At 46.6% G+C, this 14,325-nt stretch overlaps 1 protein-coding gene across 8 annotated transcripts; it reads left to right on the forward strand.

The window, feature by feature from the left end:
* Nucleotides 1-1,090: 1,090 nt before the first annotated feature.
* Nucleotides 1,091-13,782, forward strand: LOC147215018 (uncharacterized). 8 transcript variants are annotated; one of them, XM_086140922.1, is made up of 13 exons: nt 1,091-1,371; nt 4,424-4,726; nt 4,804-5,097; nt 6,718-7,023; nt 7,087-7,197; nt 7,276-7,437; nt 8,690-8,920; nt 9,009-9,059; nt 10,633-10,887; nt 10,968-11,312; nt 11,396-11,644; nt 13,169-13,426; nt 13,535-13,782. In XM_086140922.1, exons 1-13 carry the CDS (start codon nt 1,320-1,322, stop codon nt 13,558-13,560), a joined length of 2,643 nt encoding a protein of 880 aa, XP_085997048.1. In that variant the 5' UTR covers nt 1,091-1,319; the 3' UTR covers nt 13,561-13,782. The 8 variants fall into 8 exon arrangements, with proteins under 8 accessions (XP_085997048.1, XP_085997047.1, XP_085997045.1 ...); XM_086140921.1 differs by having other exon boundaries at nt 11,024-11,312; XM_086140919.1 differs by having other exon boundaries at nt 1,093-1,371; nt 8,600-8,920.
* Nucleotides 13,783-14,325: the final 543 nt, after the last annotated feature.

Consider the following 14,325-nt stretch of genomic DNA (forward strand, 5'->3'; position numbering starts at 1 on the left):
TAAAAAATAGCCTTCTTGATGGAAGGGCTTCAGCATACAGTGTAGAATATATGTAGAATAATATTAGAAACATGGGAGGAGGAATTGGAGCAAACTAACAGACAGAAAATCTAGCATGCATAACATAATGATTTGAATTAAAAAGCAGACCAAACAAGCTTTGCTCTGGTCTCGTGCGTCTACAAGAACGGCAGATTTCAACGTTTTCACGACTCCGAATACACACTCGACCGTTTCTTCCTCGGCAACGTGGGGTTGTGGTGGAATCTGAGTTCCGGATACGTTTCAAAGTCCAGTTCTGAATCCCGAATGTGACGGCGCCTCTTCTTTCCGCACACGTCTTTCCGCCTCTTTGTTCGGCCGTCGCCTCCGACCACTTGACGTCTCGCACATAAGAAAAGCCACGCCGGTGTAAGATTGTGAAAAATTCCACTCGGGCAAATCAACAACGCTGACTTGCATTTTCGCTCCGGGTGACGCCGTCTAGCGAGGTTTCGCGGAGAATCGGACAAACCGTCCTCAGATTTGGACGTTTTTTTCCGAGGCGGGGGGTGAAAGGGAGGCCTTTGGACGCACACATCCCCGACGCTCTCCAAACAGGGGATTGAAGCAATGTTTAGAGATTGATGTGCGTGACAAATAATTAGCGCGCAAAGTCAAACAAACCCAAACAGATAACGCTGTTAATGATTGGCCGGGAGGGCGACGGCTCGTCTTCAAAGCCCATTGTTCCAAACGCAAACCGCCAAACAAGCCGCGGCGAAGGGGAAAGGCCACCTCGGACGCTCGCCGCGGCTTGTGAAAAGCGAAATAAACAACCGGCGTTCTGGTTCACCCTCCTCCTCCTCCTCCTTCTCCCCCCCTGAATGCACCGCCGCCATAATTTTCCCGGCGTTGAAAGAAAAGGGCCGGGGTCTCGGCCGAGTGTTTGCCCACATAAGCTCGGTTGGACGGCCCTCGCCGTTTGTTCTGGGCGACGCCGCGCCAATGTAAAGTAGCCCCGGAGCCTTGGCCCGCGGCCCGACTGAATTTTAATCACCCGCTTTCTGTTCTGCACTTGTGCTTCCCTGCACATCTCACTCCTTTCCCAGCTTTTTTTTTTTTTTTTTTTTTTTCTTTAAGTCTCTCTCTTGCCCCATCGCCTATTTAGGTCAGCATGCACATAACAGGGGCCTCCTTTTTCTGCCGTCGGGCCCGGGGACAATATTTCTTGCTTCCCCCCCTTCCGGCGGGACAAACCCACCCACTGTCGGCTCGCGGCGGCGTATAAAAGCAGAGGGCCCTGATGATAAGGAGTTGGTGTGAAGACAAGCCCGGCCATGCAGTGTAAAGTCCTCGTACGTTTCGTCCTCCTGGCTCTCGTAAAGCGAGGTGAGTAGAATGCCGATACCGTCACGGGCTTGATTGCATCGCCGTTTCCCCACCCAAGTTGCACAATTTCAAAACTGTTTTCTTTGGAGGTTTATTGCGAGTCGCTCGCTTCTGAGAATCTCGGTGTTTTGAGTTTTATTCTGAATTTTACTCAACTGTGGAGTTTCGTTTCAATCCACATTCTTCTTGATGGCACGTATGAAAGCCGGGGACGTTTTAGCATCATATCGCTAAAGCTCTATCTCTGCATTTGCTAGATTATACTGAGCACGTCTGCTCCTGCGTAACATTTTTACCGCTTATTTCATTTTGCGTAAGTCTGCCCCGCCGCCCCGCCCCCTCCTCCGCTCGCAGCGACGACTTTACCGACTTTGTAGAAAAGCTTTTTGTCATCGGCGTATACGATGACACGGGTCGTTCCACGGTGCGTTTACTGACACCCTCGTCCCCGGGGGGGAAATATTCCGCATCTGCCAAGATGACACCACGTGTCTTAAGCCTTTCTGGGGAAACCAGTAAATGCTAAATGACTTATTTGTCCGTTTACGGCGCAACCTCACTTTTTTGCGAAAAGTGAATTTCCTGATCATTTTGATGGTATTTGCAGATATAACTCAACCCTTTTTCGAACCGCAAAGGCGCCGCACAGCCAATGAGAGCTTTGCAACTCTTTTGCCAACTCTTTTAACGTACTGAGAAGTTTTATCTTTTCAGCGATGGTCTTTCACAAACTAAATAGCACAAAGTGGACAGCGTTCACGCTCACGCTAACGGCGGCGAAGTGGATCAGGACCTTGTATGCCGGCCACGACCTGCAAGGTTGCTGGTTCTGTGTGAACCAATCAGCTTGAGGAACGGAGCTCAATCGGCCAATAGCGTGCCGAGGACGGATCGACTCAGCCAATGTTATTCCGCGTGGTTACAACTGTAGGAGTGAGAATTTATGATGCTGGCTATTTCGGTTTAGCAAAGGAGATCTTGTTTTTTATTTATTTCATAAAATCAATTTTAGTTTAATTTTACGTTATTTTTACTGTTTTTTTTTTTTTCTTCTTAGGCTAGAATATGGCTATTTATTCCCCCAAAAATGTTCAAATACAGTAAACCCTTGTTTTTCGCGGGGGTTACGTTCCAAAAAGAACCCGTGATAGACAAAATCCAATCAGAGCCAATCAGAATGCAGAACACAATGCACCATGCAAATCCGTGAAGTAGCGAAACCGTGAAAAGTAAACCGCGTTCTAGCGAGGGATCACTGTACTGCAAAAAAAAAAAAAAAAAAAAAAACGCTACAGAAAGATAAATGGCGAGAACCAAATTACAAAAAGAAATTGTGAGTAGTGCAAATTATCGAGGGTCCGCTGTATATGGAATTATTTTGAAAAGATATGATCAGATATATTGTTCTTATATGTCTATGGAGCTTCTCGGTCACCCAGGTCGTGGTTAATTCTTATAATATTGTGTATAAAAAGCAAATGACTCGCATTCATTCATCCATCATCCGTAACACCAGCGGCTCCATCGCTATTTTACTCCCAACCTAAACTAATAGTCTTTCAAAACAATGTTGAAATAGGTTTTCAGCGTCACATCTAACCAGACAGGGACAACAAAACCCCCCCCGGCTCCTCGTCCTCCAACCTCACCTTTCAAATCCATCACTGTCAGCGACAGGTGCCACACAAAAAAAAGGGTGACAAAGAAAGTTTTCACCCCAGCGCAGCCGCGGGTATTTATTGTTGCGGTTACTGATTAAACTGACGGTCCGTCCGGAGCCGAGCCGATTCCAGGAGATGCGTGTTTGAGTTGGGATGAAAAGAAAAGACGGGGAACTTGAAGGAGGTGGTGAAAGTCAAACAGGGACTTCAAATAAAAGCGGCGCGTCGGCGGTATTGTCGTTTGTTTCGTTCGACGTAAATAAACATAAAACCTATGTTTGCGATAGAAAGATCGATATTAAAAACAAAAGATTACATTTTAATGAAGCTCGATATGGAATAAAGGGTTGGAAAAAGGAAAGTATAGTTGAAATCTTCTTGTTTTGGCAACCGGACTTGAATTTCTTCACTTGAAGACATTCAGTTGTAATGAGAATAAGAGCAACTTTATTTATCCCTAATGACCTATAAAACCAATGAGAATTCACAATCAACGTCCGCAGACACAAAAGTATTGACTATTTATAAGACAAATGGTCGGCATATTTAGACTTTGGGGTCACGACGGTGAATTATTGCGCAGAGAAAAATTACCTGGATGACCGTGAAGGTGTGACAGGGAATTCCTTCATGCATTTTATTCGGGATAAGAAAAAGATAAGATAAACTTCATTGATCCCCATAGAGGAAATTATTTTGACCCAGCAGCATTACAGTTTATACAAGTTTATACCGTCAAAAATAAATAGACAGACAAATTGTAGACAGAAAATAGCAAAGACATCCATGACTAAACAGACAGCAGGGAGAACTGCAAGAGTGAGGATGAAAAACTAAACGACAATATAAATAGCGTGTCAATAGTGATGAATAAAATAAAGAAACACAAATAGGCAGATGCATGCCATCATCTCATAACAGCTACACTACAACTTTTCCTTCTATCATACTATTGTGCACTCCTTACCTCACTTGTTACTAAGACACTTATAGTTTCACTGAGACACTTTATAGTTCATAGTTTATTTTTATTTCTAATTCTGCCTTTTATTATTTATTACTGTTTTATTTTCTGTAACTCTGGCACAGCAATTTCCTTCGGGATTAATAAAGTTGTTCTTATTCTTATGCTAGCCGGGGACGACAAGGATAAAAAAGCCAGCGGTTTTAGGTCATGACACGTGAATGGGTGAGAGTTGTGCGCCGTCCAGACTGCTGTTGGACAGTCTGATGGCGGCGAGCACAAAGGAGCGTCTCAAGCGTTCACTCATTCATTCATTCATTCATTCTGTCAAGTCGGACAAATAAATCCAGTGTTCTGAGCTCAGAGTCCAGCCTCTCCTCGATGCTCAGTCATGTCCTTATTTTGTCTTTGGCGTTCCCGCTCGAAGCGTCTGCAGCCGGAGTCCAGGCGGGCCTGAATGAAGCCGCCACGCTGCCCTGCCGGGTGGAGCTGGACAAAGACGAAGCTCTGGTCGCGGTCAGCTGGACGCGAAGCGGCTCCCACGTGGCCTCGTTTGCGGAGGGCGTATCGCGCACCGACCCGGCCTTCGGCTGGAACACGAGCCTTTTCCACGACGGAGACTTTTCCGTGAGCGTCCTCAGGACGACCCCAGACCTGCGGGGGGTTTATGAATGCTCCGTCAGAGGAGACGCCACCACCTACAACAGCTCCGTGGAGCTCAGCGTCCTCGGTAAAACCGGCGATTGGAACTCCTCGGCGCAGCCTGAAGCGAACCTTCATCCCTTCTCCATCTTCTCCCCCCTGCAGCGCTGCCTTCCCTGTCCGTCCCCCAGCAGTGGGCGGTGTTGGAGAAAGAGAGCCGGCTCGAATGCCTTGCAGATGGTTTCTACCCCCCGCCTGTTTCCTTCACCTGGACCAAAGAGGGGCGGGTGATAAGCGACCCCCAGCGGCTGGACGGCGAGCCGACCCCCGCCGGGTCCTACAGGGCGGTGGGCAACATCACGCTCATCCCTTCCCTCCAGGACCAGAACGCCACTTTCGGCTGCAGAGCGTCCGTCAACGGTTCCTCAACAGAACTTCACTTTCACCTCAATATCACACGTAAGTGTGTACGCCGTGCAGGCAGGTGAGGCAGGAGAGGTCGTGCCTCACCTGCTAATCTTGAAAGGAAAAACATGTCAAATGAAACAAAGAATTTAATGGTTATGTTTATTAGCGATTTGCGCTGCGATGGTGTTTTAGGTATTTCAGTGGTACAGTAAACCCTTGTTTTTCCCTGGGTTACGTTCCAAAAAGAACCCGTGATAGGCAAAATCCGTAGTAGAAGCCTTCATTTTTTTTTTTTTTTTACAATTAATATACAATTAAATACCCTGTCACTGTCAGCAAAGTTTTGATACAGTATTCTCGCTTTTGGGCAGATAACGTTTGTATCCAACGTAATGTTTTTTTTCCTGCAGTCATTAATCCACAGCTAATGCAGACTCCATCCTTACCATAGTCTTGTTGCAGACAGTTGCAACCCTTTTTGCATCCTTATTGAAACTTATTGCCGCTGTCGTCCTTATGTTTTTTTCTTCCTTCTTTATGGAACGAACGGAAGATTCATTCATTCCGTCATGCCGACCTACAGCCACATAGCTTCTACCTTCCCTTAGCATGTCCAGAAGTTTAATTTTATCTGCCATAGATAGCATCTTCCGCTGCCTTTTGGACCCTTTTGTCGCTCCAGAGCGTTTTGTCAACATTATGGGTTTTAGAGAAACTCGAAATCGCAAGAGAATTTGCACGTACGTCATGTAAATTTGGCAAGCTGTTTTAGGTACGTGTACATATTAAACTGCAACGTTATTGACGCACAGGTAGAGAAGAAGCGGAGTGACCTTTTAGCCAATCAGAATGCAGAACACAATGCACCATGCAAATCCGTGAAGTAGCGAAACCGTGAAAAGTAAACGGCGTTATAGAGAGGGATCACTGTATTTAGATGTTTTGGTTTTTTTTTTTATTCAAAACGGCTGGATTTTCACATTTACTGTTTTTACTGTTCATATACCGGTGAGGCTGCCGACTGTTGAGCCTCATTGATAGCTGAATGCCGGCATGCTCTGCACTGAGACCGGACTGCCGTCTCTCTATATGTCGCTATTAAAATGTTTACACACTTTTACTAGATCAACTACATTTCTAATTTGTACGTGTGTTACTAGTTTCTTGTGCTGAGCGACCAGAAAAAAAGTCTGCAAAGAGCCATGAGTGAGGCACGCAGTTCTCCTGCCTCACCGGCCATGAACCTCACTGCATATCCCTGATACAGGCTCGTTAAAAGTCATCGATTACTACTTGTTAAGTGCTGGTTTGAGGCGGTTGAGTCCCGGCTTGTAGAGCGGGAGTCCCTTCAATCAGAAGGTTGTTGGTTTGATCCCCACCTGCTCCTGTCTGCATGCCGAAGTATCTCAGGGTGAGACACTCAACCCACTTGCATCCCACTGGGATGTGCTTCAATGTGCTTGAGCATAGAGGGCATGTAGGGTCTTTGCCATACCACTGGTTTAGATTTGCAGGAGAAGGCAGGACATCATAGGCTGCCCTGATGGTGAAGCTCGCTTGAAGGACAAAGAGAGGATGGATGGACATGAAGGTTGTTGGTGTGAGAGACGGAGACGGTGGATTCGCTGAAACCCAAAGGAAAATAAGAAGAATCGTCTTTTCTCCTTTCAGATCCCGCCATCGTCCGTCTGTCGGCGGCGCCGTCCGCCTCGCCCGGCGTTCCCCTGACTCTTTACTGCGACCTGGAGCGCTTCTACCCGGAGGACGTGTCGGTGTCGTGGCTGCAGAACGGAACCGTCCTCCCAGAGGAGCCGGCGGCCGAGCAGAACCCGGACGGGACCTACAGAACCCGGCGCTACTACACTCTGGACTCGGAGCAGCGAGCCCGGGGAGGGGAGGTGGAGTGCGCCGTCCATCAGCCCGGGGACGCCGAGCCGGCGCGTGGATTCGCAGACCTGGAAATCCTGGACCCGAAGGGTGAGGTTCTTCTTCTGGAATCCGTGAGGAGAAGACGGCGGCGCTGACGAGTTCCTCCCCCAGATCAGTCTCCGGTGTTGACCAAATCGGCCAAAGCCTCCGTGGCGCTGATGTGCATCTCTCTGGTCCTGGTCTTCCTGCTCTGCTTCGGCTTTTCGTGGAGGAGACGGGACGGTGAGTCCAAAACGTCGCTCGTCGTCGTTCCCTTCCGGGTCCGCCTTCCATCGGCTTCTTCTCGGTTCTTCTCCGCAGAGAAGCAGAAGTCGCTGAGCGTGTCGGGGATCATCCTCCCGCCGCGGGTGGTCGTCGGGCAGAAAGGCAGGGTGACGCTGAGCATCGAGGGCCGGAGGGTGGACCGAGTCCACGCCGCCTGGTTCCTCAACGACACCCCCATCTCCGACACCTCGCTCACAGGTAGGACGTCCGGTAGCGTCCAGATGACCTCGGGTCGGCCTCCTCAAAGGTCGGCGACCCGGAGAGCACGAGGAATCCACCGCCGTGCGTCCAGAGGAGGAAAATCATCTCTGATATTGTCTGAGAAGCTGCTAGACTTGCACTCAGAGGAGATCTTCTGCACGATGAAGCTTCACGGCGTGAAGATCCATTGCCACGCTGTAGAAGACTGTCTTCCTGTTTATGATGCACAGAGGAGCCATGAAGCTCTTATAAGATAATATAACATAACATAACATAACATAACATGGCATAACATAAGATATATAGCCTTAACTTTGACACTTTATATTTTATTTGTATTTCTTATCCTCCCTCCTTCCTACTATTATCTATTATTGTTATGTTTTATTTGAAACTCTGGCACAACAATTTCCTTCGGGATAAATAAAGTTGTTCTTATTCTTATAAGATCTGATTGATCCCACATTGGGGAAATTCGCTTGTCACTGCAACATGAGGGTAGAAAAATGTGCAAATAGTAATTATATATACAAATAAAGCAAATCTATGTAAAATAGCTACAACAGAATAGGAAATAGAAAAATAGAAAAAAAGAAATAAAGAAATACCTTGTGCAGGGGATATAAAATAAAATAAAATAAGATAAAATAGAATAAAATAAAATAAAATGAAATCAAATAGAATAAAATAAAATAGATAGATAATAATGAAATAAAATAAAATAGAATAAAATAAAATAGATAGATAATAATGAAATAAAATAAAATAGAATAAAATAGAATAGAATAGATAGATAATAATAATGAAATAAAATAGAATAGAATAGATAGATAATAATAATGAAATAAAATGCGATAAAATTAAAATTAAAATGAATATAATTTTGCACAGGATGTGGTGGCTGGAGATTATTTTTGCGACGCGTGTGAGCAGCAGCAGCAGCAGCAGCAGAGGTGTCCGTGGTATTCGTGGTTGCAGATGCAACGAGGTCTCCTCTAAGCCGGGCAGGAGGGCGGGTTTCAATAATCGTAGATATCAATCGAAATAAAAACCCATCCGTAGTTCTTAAACGAGAAGAAACACAATGTGAAATGAGCGCTCGCCTCTAAATCTGCTGTGTTTTCCCCTCGAACATTTTAATTCTACTAACAACGTCAAGATGGTGTGTCCTCCAAAGCCAGCTTTAACTGCCTTCACACTCCTCTAACCACCATCCATCTCCCCTACGGTCTAACTCTCAAATCCCCAGCGTCGGAGAAAGGTCCTCTGCTGTCATCCAGAGGGGAGATGGGCTACTACAAGCTGCACTCCCACGGGCCGCTGCACTCCTCCGGCAGCGGCGCCCAGCAGCTCGTCTCCTCGCTGACCTTCGTCCCGCAGATCTCCGTCCACAAAGGGGCCGTGTTCAAGTGTCAGGTGTCCTACCTGGGCAAGGATAAGATCGTTGTGGAGAGAGTGTCGGAGAAATTCACCATCCTGTGTAAGACGTCTTGCTGTTATTTGGTTTTTTTGGATCTGCGAGCGCAGAAGTTTGAAGGTTTGAAGGTTTGTATCTTCTCCCCCTGCAGCTGCTCCGGAAGTGTCTGAAATCCAGCTGGCAGAGACGCCCAGTGACTCAGGTGGGACACATCCACCGCTCTGGATCTATAGAGCTTCCTCCTCACAGCAGAAGGTCCCTGCTTGGATCCCAACAGGAGGTCTTCCTTCCTGCGTGGAGTCGCCATGTTCTCCCTGTGTCTGCGTGGGGTTCCTCAGGGTTCCTCAGGGTTCCTCAGGGTTCCTCAGGGTTCTCCGGGTTCCTCCCGCACTCCAGAGACATGATGGATCCTCACTGGAGACCCTTCATTGACCAGACGCGTGAATGAATGAGTGAATGGTTGTGTGTCTATATTAGACATGTGAATGAATGAGTGAAAGGCCTTATGTCTATATATTATATTTAAATGAATGGGTGAATGACTGTATATCTATATATTATGTTTAAATGAATGAGTGGATGACTGTATATCTATATTTGACATGTGAATGAATGGCTGTATGCCACCATATGATGTGAATGCATGAATGAATGAATGATTGAATGAATGGCTGGATGTTTCTATATGACATGTGAATGAATGAGTGAACGACCCCTTGTCTATAATGATTAAATGAATGAGTGAATGACTGTATATCTACAAATGAAATGTAAATGAATGAATGAATGAATGTTTCTATATGAAATGTGAATTAATGAACGAATGAATGAATGAATGAATGAATGTGTCACTTTATGATGCGTGAGTGAAGGAGTGAATGGCTTTGTCTGTACATGGCAACAGCTGTATGTTTATATATGACATGTGAATGAATAGCTGTATGCCACCATATGATGTGAATGAATGAATGAATGAATGAATGACTGTTGTTTCTATATGACATGGGAATGAATAAGTAAATTACCCTTTGTCTATAATGATTAAATGAATGAGTGAATGACTGTGTGTCTATATATGAACAATATAAATGAACAAATGGATGAATGGCTTATGTTTCTATATGACATGTGAATGAATGGGTGAATGGCCTTATATCTATATATTATGTTGAAATGAATGAGTGAATGACTGTATGTCTATATTTGACATGTGAATGAATGGCTGTATGATGTGAATGAATGAGTGATTGAATGAATCGTATGAATGGTATATCGTAATGAATGGTATATTTCTATATGACATGTGAATGAATGAGTGAGCGATCCTTTGTCTATAATGATTAAATGAATGAATGAGTGAATGACTGCATGTCTGCATATGATATGTAAATGAATGAATGAATGGATGGATGCATGAATGAATTGCTGTATGGTTCTATATGACATGTGAATGAATGAATGAATGAATGAATGAATGAATGAATGGCTGTGTCACTTTATGACATATAAGTGAATGAGTGCATGGCCTTATATCTATGTATTATATTCAAATAAATGAGTGGATGGCTGTGCCACTTTATGATGAATGTTTGAATGAATGAGTGAACGACTGTCAATATGTGATGTGTGAATGACCGAGTGAACGCCGCTGTGTGTGAGCCTGTGACGGACCAATCCGGGCTGAATTGAAGGACAAGCGTAATAGATAATGAATGAATGAATGAATGAATTGATGACGAAGTAGAAGTTGACGGCCGTACTTCTTCTCGTCCCAGATGTCATGAGCCTGACGGTGCGAGCGTCCCATTTCCACCCGGACGTCATCACGTTCCGCTGGTTCTGCCAGGGCGGAGAGCTGAGCCCCGTGGCCTCCCAGGCCTCCTCGGCGCCCCGACCCAACTCCGAGGGCTTCTTCTCGGCCTTCAGCCAGTGCAAGCTGCCGCGCGGCGAGCTGGAGCGCGGAGGCACCAAGGTCTGGGTCAGCGTGCATCACGTCGCGCTGAAGCAGCCGGTCACTCGGGAAACCAGAGGTGAGAAGAACGCGGGAACCGAACGCCGCTTCCGTTCCTGGAGAAACGAGAGCTCCGGCCTCCGTTTTGCGTCCACGCAGGATTCATCAGGAGGCCCGGCGTGTCCGAGATCATCTCCTCCGCCTCTTCGGACCAGATCCTCTCCCTGGGGTGCGAGATCACGGACTTCTACCCTCCGAAAATATCCATCACCTGGTTGAAGCTGAGGGACGGCGAGCGAGACGACAGAGAGGAGGAGGTCCTCGAAGGCGGGGAGACCTGGGGTCCCTTCGAGACCCGTCCCAGACTCTACAGGACCACGGCCACGCTGACCAGGAGGACCTCCGGCCAGGAGAAAAGAGAGCGAGGAGGTGGGATCGTCTGCAGGGTGGAGCACTGCTCCCTGCAGGAACCCATCGAGAGGCGCTGGAGGAACGTGGACATCGGTGCGGATCGCCACGCGCCGCCGTCACGCGCCACCTTCGCAAGCTAACCTCAACCTCCTCGCGTATCTTCTTCTCTCCTGCAGTCGCCCCCTCCGTCCCTCCATCCATCTCGGTGTGCTGGAGCAGCGAGGGGGTCGGCGTCTTCTCCCTCCTGCTGAAGGGAGGTCACCCCAGGGCGGCGCTGCTGTGGACGGCGGGCGCAGCCACCCTGGCGCCGCTGGCGTCCAGCGAGACGGAGGAGATCGGAGACGACGGCCAGAGGGAGATGAAGAGCGTCTGCGCCCTGGAGAGGAACGTCCGACCGGAGAGGCAGAAGAACGGACACGCAATAAGTAACTGTCGCTTAAATCCAGGACACGTTCCTGCATGCCGCATGTCTCGATGTGACGTCTCCATGACGAGAGCGAACGGATGGATTTCTGGATGGGAAAGGGAAAGCTTGTATGTCTTTATGGGGTGTTGGAATGAGACGGTGAAGAGTTAAAGAGTGAATGGATGGATGATGCGTGAATAGAAAAGTGAATGGTTGCATGTCTTTATATGAGGTTTGAATGAATGAGTGAATAGTTGTTTTTCTTAATGAGACGTGAATGAGAAGGAATAGTTTATTTTTCTACATGACGAGTTAATGGGAGGGTGAATGGATGAATTTCTCTGATGTTTGAATGAATGAGTGAATGGTTGTTTTTCTTTATGAGGTGTGAATGAGAAGGAATAGTTTATTTCTCTATATGACGAGTTAACAAGAGGGTGAACGGCTGTATGTATTTATAGGAGGCTTAATGAAAGGGTGAATGGATGAATTTCTCTGATTTTTGAATGAATGAGTGAATAGTTGTTTTTCTTAATGAGACGTGAATGAGAAGGAATAGTTTATTTTTCTACATGACGAGTTAATGGGAGGGTGAATGGATGAATTTCTCTGATTTTTGAATGAATGGGTGAATGTTGTTTTTTCTTTATGAGGTGTGAATGAGAAGGAATAGTTTATTTCTCTATATGATGAGTTAATGAAAGGGTGAACGGCTGTATGTATTTATAGGAGGCTTAATGAAAGGGTGAATGGATGAATTTCTCTGATTTTTGAATAAATGAGTGAATAGCTGTTTTTCTTAATGAGACGTGAATGAGAAGGAATAGTTTATTTTTCTACATGACGAGTTAATGGGAGGGTGAATGGATGAATTTCTCTGATTTTTGAATGAATGAGTGAATAGCTGTTTTTCTTAATGAGACGTGAATGAGAAGGAATAGTTTATTTTTCTACATGACGAGTTAATGGGAGGGTGAATGGATGAATTTCTCTGATTTTTAAATGAATGAGTGAATGTTGTTTTTTCTTTATGAGGTGTGAATGGGAAGGAATAGTTTATTTCTCTATATGAGACTTAATGAGAGGGTGAATGGATGAATTTCTCTGTGTGATGTTTGAATGAATGAGTGAATTGTTGTGCGTCTGTATGAATGAGAGGGTGGATAGCCGGATGTCACTATATGATGAGTGAATTAGAGAGTAAATGGATGAATTTCTCTAAATAATGTGTGAATGGGACAGTAAATGGCTGCATGACGTTTGAATGAATGAGTGAATGTTTTTTCTTTGACTTGAATGAGAGGGTGAATATTGCATGTCTCAAAATGACACGTGACTGACAGGGTGAATGTCTGTTTTTCATTATAAGAGAGGGTGAATAGTTGTATGTCTCTATATGTGGCCCTACGTTCAGTCCGCGGTGTGGTGAACCCTGAGTGAAAAAATGGACGAACGAACGTTTTCTGTCTCTTCCGAAGAGCCGCCGCTTTCAGGGTCACGTCCGTAAAACCCGACATCTGAACATCGACCCTTTCTCACTTAGAGACGAAGTCCGCCGTCACAGACCCGGACGCCGAGGGGATAGCCTACATCGACGAGAGGGAGGACGGCGAGAACAACAACATCGAGAGGGAGGAGGAAACGAAGTCGGATCCGGAGGAGGACAGCGGCGGCGAAGGCGAGCCGGGATCCGGGGCGCTGCACATCAACAGGGTGGACCGGAGGAGTGGCGGGCGTCTGAGAGTGTGTGTGGAGGTCACACACCCCGCCTTCAAGATGCCCGCTTATCGCACCTGGACGGGTGAGAGGAGTCATCTCTTCTGCTTCTCGGCCTCCGTCGCTGATGGAAACGTGTCCTTCTGAACGGGCAGAACCTTCTCCAACTCCACCTTTGTGTCTCTTCTTTCAGAACCCGGGGAGGAAACGGCGGCGTGAGGACGTCGGTAAAGCGCGGCAGTGCGTGTGTGTGTGTGTGTGTGTGTACATTTAAAACTAGCTATCTGATCACACCTTTTTTACGCGATCGAATCTGGTTTGGCGCCTTTTGTTTTCTCTCCTAATTTATTACACTCTATATTTTTGTACAGATATGTTAATAATCTCACTGTGGGTTTTATGACGCGGCACGAGGCGGGGAATTAAATCTCATTTTAAAAAGACGCGTCCATTTTCCTTCACCGTGAACGCACGTTAGCTTTACTCAATCTCCCCAACGCTGGATCTGAAACAACTTCTCATTTCAAAACACACTTCTTCTTCTTCTTCTTCTTCCTCTTCTTCTTCACACGGTTTGTATTTTTTAATTCTGACCGCACGCGCGACACACATTTCGCAGCCTCTCACAGGATGTCAAATGTCGTGGTTTTTAGCCGCTCCGACTTCCTCTTCTGAGAAGATCACACCGAGCGGAGGTCAAATCGGACCGAGGAGGGGCGGTGGAGATCTGGGTAGAAGGATGCTGAGGCCGGAGGAGGTCTGGAAGGAGACCAGAGAGGATGTTCATGAGACCAGAGGATCAGATACTCCAAATACTGCAGGAGGTCTGCGAGCGCTTCCGCCTCACAGCGAGAAGGTCCCTGGTTGGAATCTCCATGTTCTCAACGTGGCCGCAGGAGGGTCTTCCAGGTTCTCGCGGCTCCTCCGCAGAGGTTGCGGGAGGTTCATTGGAGACACTTTGGTGTCCAGATGTTGGTGGGAGGG

Source organism: Fistularia commersonii, chromosome 33, assembly GCF_037954325.1.
Source record: "Fistularia commersonii isolate RoL2024-O1a breed Wild chromosome 33, RoL_Fcom_v1.0, whole genome shotgun sequence".
Taxonomy (NCBI): Eukaryota; Metazoa; Chordata; class Actinopteri; order Syngnathiformes; family Fistulariidae; genus Fistularia; species Fistularia commersonii.